General features: G+C 30.2%; 2 protein-coding genes across 2 annotated transcripts; one reads left to right on the forward strand and one right to left on the reverse strand.

The window, feature by feature from the left end:
- Positions 1-5727: 5727 nt before the first annotated feature.
- Positions 5728-7125, reverse strand: LOC139859698 (UDP-glycosyltransferase 71E1-like). Its single transcript, XM_071848478.1, has one exon. The coding sequence runs from the start codon at positions 7123-7125 to the stop codon at positions 5728-5730; it is 1398 nt and encodes a 465-aa protein (XP_071704579.1).
- A 4533-nt stretch (positions 7126-11658) lies between these two features.
- LOC139866657 (transcription factor TGA2.1-like) lies at positions 11659-12842 on the forward strand. The gene is made up of 5 exons (XM_071854976.1): positions 11659-11721; positions 11840-11867; positions 11963-12234; positions 12475-12606; positions 12699-12842. Exons 1-5 carry the CDS (start codon positions 11659-11661, stop codon positions 12840-12842), a joined length of 639 nt encoding a protein of 212 aa, XP_071711077.1.
- Positions 12843-13325: the final 483 nt, after the last annotated feature.

Genomic DNA, 13325 nt, shown 5'->3' on the forward strand with positions numbered 1-13325 from the left:
TGTACCAGCAACATCGTTACTCTTTGGCGTAAGCCTCTACGAAAAATCATTATATGTACTCATTGAAACCCCATCATCTACTCATCTGCATCTTGTAACGATAATTGCCATATCAATTACCAAGAATCAGTAATCAGTATTTCGAATCTCGCAGCGTTTTTACATCAACAGTTATATGTATACATATAACATTTATCTCTTAGAATTATGATCTTCCATTCTTAAATTCTGAAAAGCACCCACTCTACGAATCAATACTCTGAATGATGAAAAAGCTGAATGAAGCAGCAAAAACTGTAAACAACCTTAACAGTCGAAGGTTTGATGATAAAGAATAGTGTGTTGGCAAAGCTCAAAAGAGTTGGAACTGGAAAACGGATTGAGCAAACCATGAAGGAGGCTGTGGACAAATCACAAAGACTAAACCTGCCTTCAAAGAATCTAAATGATTCAGTATCTGCTGAAGTCATTAACGAATATCTTGCTCCTGACTCTAAACCTTTGCGGACAAATCTTCTTCATCATCCTTTGATATTAGAAATTCTAAGATATCGTCGTATCTTTCATTATAAATATCCTCGATATTTCTGAAGATATTTTCATAACTATTCTTATCTGAAATCATTTATCTCCTCGCGTTATCTGTATTACATCATAAAGGAAACTGTTTAGTTTCTATATTCTGTAAACCTTAGAGTTTAAATTTGAATGTTTTTGAAATAGTGTTGGGAATTGAAGCATGAGTTAGTATAATATAATGACACTTGATCAACGTGATTATATTACAGTAAGTCATGCTAAGTTTCTAATGGAACGTGATGATTTACAGACCATAACGTCATCATGTGCCATGTTACACGACTCTTACATTCTACCTAATCTCCAAACATATCGAGAACATATATTCCTGATAGTTCTATCTTTTCTCTTGAATTCTGGTAATTTAACCAATCAAGATCGTGCTATTACAATTTCTCTCTTAAAACATTAGTCATGTTCATTCGAAACTCCATATCTACGAATTCTGGACCATTACTTGCTGTACTTAAAGTCGAGAAGAGAAAACAAAAGCATGAAGCTTCAAAATAGAGATATGAGTATAAATCACAGCAAATAAGAGAGATCATTAAACAGGGATGTCAATGATTATAGAAAGACAGAAGCAGGGACTCCGAAATATAAGGGAAAATATAAAGCCCGATAACAACACATAAATTACAAACCGTGTATATCAATACATATAGCAACATAAAGACACGGGAGAATTAAAAACACTATAACCCCAAGGTAATAGTAGAAGTAAACAGATTCCTCCGGTGGTAGATGAAAAAGAAGAATGACAGAAGCGATAGCCAGAAAAATATCCAGGATAAGAACTGGATGGAGCATTTTCACAATCTTTGAAAGTATGAATTGAGGAAGAAAGTATAGGAGTGGTGAAAATAATGAAACGGAAGAGGTTAATTTATATTGGAAATATCGGACATAGTAATCGAGGCAGATTACGAATTTAATCAAAGAAAATCCTAATTTCCTTAATTACCGGAGAATCAAATCTTATACAGATTACGAAGATTTTCTTTAAATCCCTTGAATTTCGGAAATCAACCGTGACTACGTCAAAAGTTAAAACAAATCTTTATTTTCCTCATTTCACTCTTTTACGATAGCTTCACTCATACTCTTCACGTAATCGAATTGTTTTATTACTCAATAGTGATAAAACTCTATTTTTCAACTCATATCCGTCATGAAAACATACTTATTGTCAACCATGACGATCTCTGTCAAATTTCGGGACGAAATTTCCTTAACGGGTAGGTACTATAACAACCCTCACATTTTCATACTTGAATTGACTAATTTGCCCCTAGGGTTGTTATCCATACGTAATATATAATTAAATTCGACGTTGATCAAATATTTCTTTTTAGTCAACGCGTTTTGTTAACTAAAAAAATAACTTTAGTTAATATTAATATTAATGCGTATTACATTTAAAACTATATGTAACATAATTATTAATTAAATGATAAGTTATTTTAAGCATTATATATATTTTTAGCTTATAAAAAAAAAGAGATTATTTTTATAAATTAAATAATAAGCCCATGAATTTTGACTAAATGTTTTCAAAGATAAAACTTATTAAAAACATTTTTAACATGTTTTCTTTTTTTGTGTGTGTCAAAATTGGCACCTTTATTTTATTTTATTTTTTTTTCTTTTCACCAACCATTTTTACCTATAAATACATGGCTCCTCATTCATTTTTCTTTCCAAAAACAAAAACTTAAGTTATTCTCTCAAAACCTTGAAGAAAATTTGAGATACTTTCTATTTTTATTTTTTAATATTGTCGATTATATTTATATTTATTATATATTCTTTGTAAAATTCGAAATTAATTATGTTTATATGTTATAATTAGTATTATAAGTATTATGATGTATAAAAATAATTTTGATAATTTATGGAATATTATTTATAATTAAATACGAATTGTGTAGTATTTAAACGTAAAAACAATGTAAAATTCGTAATAAATATTTTTAACCAAAAATAAAATATATATAATTTTTTTCTGAGTTTATAAAACTTATATAGATCTGTAAAAATTATAAAAATAATTTCTTGGGTCAAATTGGTAATTATTATATAATTAAACTCTATTATTATGTAATTCGAAGGTAAATTAAGAATAAATATAAAATAATAAAAAATATTTTTTAAATATTTTTTCTACAGGTTATTAGACTGATAGAAACTTATAAAAATTATAAAAATAATTGTTTGGGTTTATTTAGTAATTATGTAGAATTAAACTTGTTTTGTGAATAAATTAAGGGTAAAAACAAAAATAAATACAAAAATATAATAAAAACGTTTTCTTAAATTTTTCTACTAATCTATATGATTAACTAAGACTATAAAAATTATGTATATAATTTTTAGATATTTAATTAATTATTTAGACATTTTTGGATAATGTTTGATTAATAAAACACTATTATTTTTGAAGTAATTTAGGTATTTATTTAAAGGTAATTATATTTAATATATATAAAACATACTAAGGTATAATAACTAAATATTAAATAATACTTAGGTTATATTATCACATATATAATTATTAAGCACATTAATAATTCGTTGTGTGTATACACCTATAACGTAAAGGTTATAATTAAAAGATAACGTGCACTTTATACGAACCTCACTGCTACTTGTGGCCTAGAGTGGTCCTTGTTGCCTTATGGGAACCGCTTGTGGATTTCGAATGCCATAACTTAGATTCTGGTCAAGAATCCTGGGCGCCCGGTAACAACAGATCATTTGAGTGACTTGCATGATAGAAACGAAGTTTGGACAAGATTGTGCAACATCTTTGTGAAGAATTATAACCCGAACTTCTTTAAACTAGGAGCTTACTATAAGTGGAAGCTTTCCATAAATAGTAGGTTTTCAAAAATAGAAACTTTTGAGAAATAGGCATTTTTCTCGAAAACCGTCACTGTTAATATAGTTGCTATATTAATAAACAAACTTTATGTCTGTTAGACATTAACTAATCAAAGATTATATCTCTAGGTTAAGATCTCCGATCACTTACCCCGTTCATTCTTCTTTGCGTGGAATAACTTACTTGCTACTAAGGTGAACTTCATAGCCCTACTTTTTACTGTTTCATAACTGTTTTTATAACTTTTGGGGTGAGACACATGTTTGCTTTTAAACTGTTTTACGCTTAGACACAAGTACTCAACTGTTAACTATGTTGTCTTGCTTTGATTCATGCTAAATCCCTACCGTAATATCGTTAATTGCTACGTATAAATGCAAACTTAATTATTGTGAGTAGGCCTATTGAGAGTAACGTCTCTAACTATTTGACCGCTGGTCTTTGGTTACATAATAATGATTCCACGACACTGACAGTACAAGGTGTCACAGGGTAAATTTTGTTTAGTAGCGATATTACAAACTGCAGCAACACTTTTAGATTGATATTTCTATATCAATCAACTTTAAACTAAATCTTGTGATCTATCATTATTATCAAAATCATTGTTTATGATAAACCTATGAACTCACCAACCTTTTGGTTGACACTTTTAAGCATGTTTTGTCTCAGGTACTTATATATTATGCTTCCGCTGTAGAACTTTGATGTACTTAGAAGTCAAGCCATGCACTGGGATCAGAGTTAACATCTGCGTCAATGTCGATTTTGACGGGTGTTATAGGATGTAGGTAAAAATGGGTCTAATTTTGTGCAGCTTAAAGGTTGACTACTCAAGAGTCTGCCTTGATAACCAGGAGGTAGTCAAACTTTAAAAGTTATATATATATTTTTTAAGAATGTTATGTGGTGGAATTTTTGTTGGACATTTCAACATAGGTGATGTGATGCATGAGTATAGCTAAAAATTGGGTTAAGTGGAAATGGTTTAAGCTTGAATTGAATGATATACACTGTTTGTATTTTGTTGATGTTTTACTGTGGGTGGAGAAATGACTTCTTTCTATTTTAGAATAGGGGAATGACCATCTATATCTTATTTCCCTCGTCCCCACATGTGGGATTGAATTTTGTTGTTGTTGTTGTATTTTATTGATGTTATAGAAACTTGAGTTCTAGAGGCATAAACAACTACTCCGGTCATCGTGCTCCACTCGATCACTTGTTCAAAGTAAAATGTGCGGTATACATCAATGGTGTCTTTAATAAAACAAGTATAATTAAGATATGTATTTGAGACTCTGTTTTCAAATTGATTTTGCTTGTAAAAACAATATTTTTTAATAGATTAGGTTTTTTGCACACACTTTTTTTTATTTAAAAGCGATAATCATCATATATCATTCATATTCATAAAGATAGATATATTTTATTCAAAACGCAATTATAAATACCCTCAAACAGTTATCCTATTAATGTAAACTAATCTGGATTAGAAGTTTTTACAAAAGAAGTATATTTCACCTCAAATAAAACATGATGTCAAATATAGATTAATATTTAGCACAATAATGGTATCGCTACACGATGAAATTAGTTGGTTTGGTAATGATCGCTATCACTTCACTTTAGGCATCAAATTAAATCGCAGTGAGACAACTAGATTAACTACACTACTACAGGATCTATTGTTATTTAATTTATGTTTTTGCCCCAAAAAAATAAAATACTATCGTCGAGCCAGTATTGAAATTTTTTAATGATAAAAATATTATATAAAACTATTCAGGATCTAAAAAAGTTACATCAAAGGATTGAATTACGGAGTACTATCTAAAATCTAAATTGCCGGTTTCATCCACATACGATATATACATTTCTGTTGACGATGACGATTTTTTAGAAAAATAATGACAAAATAACTTGATCTTTATCGATTAAAGGTTAGCTTATTCTCGTTTACAATAAGTTTTTTAACTTGCCACAATCGCTCAATAAGCCCCATAATCACAATCGCCAAATAAATCAGTATGAGTTATCGATTATCAACCTTTTACCGTCGAAAATTACTACGGAGTACTTATTTTAAATGACATGGATAAAGATAATGAAAGCTTATGTTTCCCGGGTCATAAATTGAGTATTAAAAATACATAATTTTACCAACAGTCCAACATATACCATATCTGATAATTTGATCTTCAAATTGTGGATGGAAAAAAACAAAACGCAATTAGACTTTTGCAAACCAAATGAAGTAATTTTTACTCACTGATGGTTAACTCATCGATCAAACGTTCAACAAATGCATACGAAGATCCACCCTTTGAATGCGTTAACCGGCTTTTTTCTTTCATTTCCTTAACTTTCTTCTTAATCTCGATATCATTCATTAACTTTTGAATCCCATTTTCAATTTCGTTCGCACTCACACTCATCCCTGACCGATAATCAATCTTAATCTCAACAGCCAATCCCAAATCCACCACCATTTCAAAAGCATTAAGTTGTTGCTCGGCGTAAATTGGCCAAGCCGCTATTGGAACCCCAAACCATATGCTCTCCAAAATCGAGTTCCACCCACAATGTGACACAAACCCTCCAATTGAAGAATGGGCCAACACCGCGGTTTGTGGGGCCCATCCGATCACTTTCCCCATACTCGACATTCGTTCAAGGAACCCTTTTGGAAAGAGCTTTTCGGGCTCTTCAGGTTCTTCTGGTCCCTCTATCTTTCCATTCAAAGACGGTGCACGACGGAGAGACCAGAGTAACTTAAACCCACTTCGCTCAATTGCTATCGCAATCTCTTTCACTTGTGCCTCATCAAAGCTTCCCGAGCTCCCGAAACAAAGGAACACAACAGAACTCTCGGGTTGGTCGTTTAACCATGTCATTATCTCAACCTTATTACTATCGGTCGGGTTCTTAATGTTTAGTATCGGCCCGACCGGAAACACGGGAGGGATATCATGGTAGCTACTCAAAAGAGCTTCAACACCTCGAGTTTCGAGTTCTTGAAAAGTATTTACGATAATACCCTTCGACTCACGATATCTTATTGCTAGATCAAGATAAAATTTTGAAGCATATTTTTTGTCAAAAACTACCGAAGGTAAAACTTTAGTTGGAAGTGGGTTGTGGTAACTCGGGATTGGTAGCTCCAATCCCGAGTCTTTATACTCTGTCACATCATAATTCTCTACGTCACGTTTCGCCTGCAAGTAAAATAGCTGGCCAAGCGTGGCAGAATTGGAGGGGAAATAAATATAAGTTGGAACTTTAAACTCGTTTGCAACATCAATCATGGCTACACAAAACATGTCAACGACGAACCCAACAAGACGAACCGAACTAGCTTCAATAGTGTCGTGGATGATTTTTCGAACATTAGTCTTGTGGTGTTCGATTAAAGCTGAGTAAAATGTATTGGGTATGATATGCGCTTTTGCTGACTCATCACAAGGGGTGTTGACGAAACGTAAACGAGAAGTGGATATCGAATATTCGGTAGTGTGTTTCGGTTCAAAGGGGAGGGTCATGATGATGATGGTGACGGAAAGGTGGGGAGTACGGTGGATCAGAAGTTTGGCTAGCTCTACCGACTGCGGTAAGTGGCCGGCTCCCGGAAATGGAACAAAAACTAGCTCGGAAATTGTCATTTTTTTAAAAGATAATTTGGGACGTTTTGCAAATGTGAGTGTTTTATTTTGAAGTAGCTTTGTTTGTAAGAGTCCTTTTCACGCGTGTCGAAGATAACATTAAAAATTGGTACTCCAATTTATTTTATTTTTATTTTTTCATGATCCATCCATTTTAATACTCCATCCCTCATTAGTGTAATTTATTCTATAGTATTTCATTTTAAAATATTTCAAATTAAAAACAAAATGCATATAACAATTGCTATTTCTTAAATTACGTGTTTTTTTATATAAAAACAATTAAACTGAGACAAAGGGAGAAATTCACAAATAAAAAACAAGGACTTTTAAGAAGGAAAAAAAACATTATCGCACAATATTTTTATTAACTTTACAGTTTTATCCATTATTTTTTTAATTATATATATATATATATATATATATATATATATATATATATATATATATATATATATATATATATATAAACGGAGTATATTTTTATTTATACATGCATAAAGTAATGGTATAAGAAGTTTACTTCTTCCGATTTACTTTTTCAGTTTCATCTATTAACTTTTTAATTTTTTATTTCTCAAATTTAATAATTTAGTTTTTTCTTATCTGTTTATAAAATCTTTCATTTCTTTATATTTTTCCTCTTTTTGTTTCAAAATCCTTCATTTGATTACACCATTAATATGTACGATTTTCTATATTTCACTAAAATCAATTTTCATTGCAACGCCCGAGCCCATCGTACAACAACAACGTACAGAATTAAACCATTCGTTTAATTCATTTGGACATTTCTTAAGAGGGAAAATAATCTACCTAACAAATAGACTGAGATGTGTCATGGATCAAATAGGTTAGGTTTGGGTACAAACTGGTCATGAATCGCATTAATCCACTTAAATAGGCGAATCTACCTTCTACGTAGTGAGGTCTAATGACCCTACTACTTCTTATACTTGTTTTATTATTATTATTATTTTTTACAAAATAGCACTTAGATTGTGTAGGGCACCACCATGTCTAAAGATATGACTCATATTTTTATAGTTAATGTTTTTTTTAGAACAAACATGTGATGACCCGAAAAATTTCAACTTATTTAAACCAATTCTCTATACGATTTATTATTTTGACACGTTAAACAAAGTCTGTTAGATTGAGTCTCAAAATTTTAGAACTGTTTCATATATTCAATTACCTTTGACTATTCTCGACGATTCACGAACAATTATATGTATGTGTATATATATATTATAAGATGTACAAGTAAAAACGACTTTGCTACAGTAAAACACTATTTACTACAGTGAAAACGACTTTGCTACAGTAAAAACACTATTTGCTACAGTGAAACCGACTTTGCTACAGTAAAACACTATCTGCTACAGTGAACACTATTTGTAACAGTAAAACACTATTTGCTACAGTGAATAATATGTCGACAAACTAGCAAACAAAAGGCCAGACTAGCCATGCGATCGCATGGCAGATACACCAAAAGCCCATGTGATCGCATGGGGACCAAAAACACTATTTGCTACAATAATATTATGTCGACGAACTAGAAAACAAAAACATTTTGAGCTGTCCAGCCCAGCCATGCGATCGCATGGCAAAAGCACTGAAAACCCATGCGATCGCATGAGGACCAAATTCAGGAAATATGCCTATAAAAGGCAGTTTGCTCGACGAAGTTATACACACAATAGTTCTTTTCTTTTCTTTTTCTGTGTTTATATCCCTCTTCCTATTAAAATAAAAGCAAAATTAAGTAATATTTTTTTCAATAAAGACATCTTGACCATTAATTCAATCCTAAAAATTAATTATAACCATTGGATCATAATGTGAAATCATTATTACTTAATGCAAAATTCAATTTAAACACACATTACTATACTACCCCTATATCATTTGGGGTATACACCGATTACCTAAAAAAAAGGATGTAAGTTTAGAAACACGTTTGGTAACTTAAAAAGTCAATGACAAAAAACCGAGTATATATGTAAATAAACAATTAATAAAATTAATCAATTATATATTAAAATACGGGATCTTCCGTAATAGGGGATTAAACAAAAAAAGAGAATATTAAGGGATCCCATTAGGTATATAAAGTCTACTGTTTTTTTCATCAATTTATGATCTTAGCCATAAATACTATTGTAAACCCAACTGTACCGTATAATCCTCCCAATCCAATTCAAATTTCAAATCAATTTGAATCAATTCCATAATCTTCACATAATTATCGGCTGTTATCACCAAAATATGATCTATAAAACGCGATCAATTGTTGCTGCTATCGTCATTCGAAACTCACACAGCAATATACAAAAAATCGATTTCTCAAATACACTCAATCATTCCAATGGCTGACGAGCAAGTTTTTTGTGCCTTTGAATTTGCTAACACCAAATGTTGTTGATCCAAGCATTCGAGTGAAGTTGTTTACTGTATGGAAACGAACCTATCATAACGCACCAAATGTTGTTGCATCAGTTGAGATGGTTATGATGGATCAAGAGGTATTAGTTTTGATTAACAATATACTCATTATATTTTCGAAATATACATAAAAATATGTACTTTTTAATTAAATTCCTTTGAATCAGTTTATTTGTAATCCCTATTACAAATAATTTAAATGCACTGCCCTTTGGAACAATAGTAATAGTAAACAGATACTATATTAGTCAATTAACAAATAATATTTGTGTAAATGTGAAAACTTTCAGGCTCATTGACATCATCGTTAGGTGACACAACTTTTGCTAAATTGAAACTTAATACAGGTATGACACTTTGGTATGTAGTTTTGCTATGTTATTAAAATTAAAACCGTTTTTTTTTTTTTTGTAATGTTGCAGAGTTTAAATCAAATGTGTCTAAATATATCCTGTAAAAGCCAAAAAAAAAAAAAAAAAAAAAAAAAAAAAAACTTGTGCTAACTCATTTTTAGTGTGTATTGCAGGCCATTTAATTAATCTGCACCATAACTAGAACTACGTAACCAGCAGCTTCCAATTCATCTCACATAGATTACAACGACATTAAAAAAGATGGAATGAAGTGATATACGCATTGACTGTTGTTTGAGTTTAATTCGTCAATCATTAAACTATTGAAGTGTACTTTTGTTTAAACGTTTTTCTCAATCATGCTACTGCACGTTGTTCTTAAATATGCATTGAATGAATGTTTTTGGTTTAATTGATCTATCTATAAAGTGTACTTTAATTTAAACAAACATTCAACTCCACTGTTGTTTCCTTCTTATGTAAATGTTTGTTCTCATTCTTGGTTCAACACCTTATATCATCTAAATTAGTTCTATTATCAATATGAAAAAATGATGTATTCGTATAACTCAATCAATTCAAATTACAAAATTGTCAACAATTAAGCTGAGATATAATATACTTATTTACCTGATTTTTTAAATAATTACACATTAACTTTTTCAATTGAATTAGATTACGTGAAATGTTTACATTATCTTGCCACTTATTTAGAAGCAAACTCCTTATTTTTTGCAACTAATCTAAAATAGTCAACTACAACCATCACAAAATAAGGAAAAAATCAACCAAATCAAATTTTCAATATTAATACTTTTTTCAAATATCTTTTTCAATTAACATTACAACCTAAATCACCATAAAATATATTTAGCCCTACGGCCTCAAATTCTGTAAAAAAAAAAAAAATTACAAAATACGATCATACCGTGACTGTAACGAATTCATCGTGCTTAATAGTATCAAAATTAATCAAGATGCTTCTACCTCTACCAACAATTCCAAGAAGAAGCGTGGTCCATATAAGAAAAAACAATTGTCAACCCAACAATAGGTTCATCTTCATTAAACGATTTCCTTTTTATGCTTAACATTCATATTTGTTTTATCTTCTACTATAAGTATATTAACAATCCGTATTGGTGTATCTAAATAACAAGAACAAAAGAAACAAAAAAAAAAGGAACAAAATAGACTGGCTGTACAAAAACACAGAATCCTGAAAGAGGTATTTTTATCTTTGTTTGTTAATACAAACTTAGTAATACGTTATGATCAGTCATGCTGTTTTTTTTTTACACTTCATTGTATGAATGGTCCTATTTTGTAGGTTAAAAAAATACTAAAGAATAATTGTGCATGATATAATTTAAATATCATTGTATTCTTAGCCTTGAAATCGTATTATAATTTTTTTTTACCAACTAACTGTTTAGCCTACTTGGATGCTTGATCCATTTGAGTTAATTGGTGTTTACATAGCAACTTAACAAATTCAAAAGATACATAGTCCTGGAGTACATGACAATACTTTACTTACTTACTTGATAGACATTTGGTCTTAATATAAAAAAAATTAACAATTAACTATTTAGGCTCCTTGAATGTTTGAACCATTTGATTAGACAAACTTTGAAATACAAATTTCACACATAAAGAAAATATACACCCATTGATGGACTACTTGGTCATAAGGTAGTTACTTTCTTTATAGGCATGCTTTCATAACATGAAAAACACAATTCAACATGTAGCTGAGCACCTTGAAAACCAACATCAACCAAGAATTCAGGTTTGTAATCAAATTTCTCATTTTTTTCTTTATATTAATAAAACATACTAAATAACTTTAATTTCTTATGGTATTTATATCTTCAATATTAATTTGTTACAAATCATTATATTTACAGGATATCACCATCATTAATGCCAATCGTGGTATGAAAGTCTTAATAAACTACAAAAAAACTTATTTTTATTTTACAAAACAGTCTTGCTTATTTTTTTTTTAATTTGTCTAACTTACAATGCAGACCCTGTCAACTTTGCACGAGAATACAATATTTGGTTCCAAGAACTAGATCAAATGATTATAAGTTTAAAAAAAGAATTGTTGCAGCAACGTACTGACAACGATATATATCCTATAAACAACAGTGTCTTTAATCATTACATTAAATTAATCAAATTAAAATGTTATGCATCAAAGATCAATGTCTTGAATATCGTTTTGGCATCTTGGATGTCTCCTGTAGAACAGTTTCTCGCATGGGTTGGTGGATTTAGACCATCACATATACTCACGGTAAATATATTTTACATTTACGTATTTTTATCTACATCTATACATGTATTAATATAACTAATCTAATGTAGTACTATGTCAGAAACAACAATGTGTATGTTTACTTATTATTAATACAATAAGATTTTGTATTTCAGTTAATTACTAACCACGTTCTACTCAGCGGAAAACATGGAAACTTTGAAAATAGTTGCTCTAAAGGAAGAAATGACAATTACAACTGACATGACAAATTTGCAGGATACCTTAAATGTATCTTTTTCAGGAAAATCATTTGTTGATAAACGAGACTTTTCTTCTATGAATAATTTCTCAAATCAAATGTCAGAAAATCTGGGAAAATTATCTGTTGTCAAAAACTATTATGATCATGTAACATCTTCAATATTTGAGTTACTTAAGTTACAATGAATGTAAACATAGCATATGTGATACAATTTAGTCAATTATTTCTCCTTTTACAGGCAGATGAATTGCGCATCACTATCTTGAAGAAGATGCAAGATATATTGACTATAAGACAAAGATCATTGGCATGGCTTGCACATCACAACTACAACAAACGATTAATTTCCACTAACCACCAATGGGAATCAATACCTATATAAATTATGTTTATTTCGTTATTGCAGTTATTTATATTCTTATTACAAACTTATGTTTCATCAGAGATCATGTTTTTATCTCAAACTTACTTTCACCTTATTTCATATGTAGCATATGAATCTTCAAACATTTATTAGGATTGTTCTTCTCTATGAAAAAATTTCTTAAATAAAACCCGCAAATTCGCGGGTCTTTAACTAGTTTATAATTAAAATTATAATTTTAATTTAAGTTTAATAATAATAAAGTATATACGAGGGTGTTTTAATTCTGGTTTCAAACCGTTTTAAGCTAAGAAAATATTGGGTATTGTTCGGGGTATTGTTCTTGAATCCAAGGCCAACCATACAGTCGTCTACTATCATTACGTCTACGCAATTTGCCTACAATATTGAATCTCAATATTGAACCGTGAGTTTATAGATCCCTTTTTAAATACTTTAAATATTTTTGGGCTGAGAATACATGCAATTTATTTTAAACGC

This window comes from Rutidosis leptorrhynchoides, chromosome 1, assembly GCF_046630445.1.
Source record: "Rutidosis leptorrhynchoides isolate AG116_Rl617_1_P2 chromosome 1, CSIRO_AGI_Rlap_v1, whole genome shotgun sequence".
Lineage (NCBI taxonomy): Eukaryota > Viridiplantae > Streptophyta > Magnoliopsida > Asterales > Asteraceae > Rutidosis > Rutidosis leptorrhynchoides.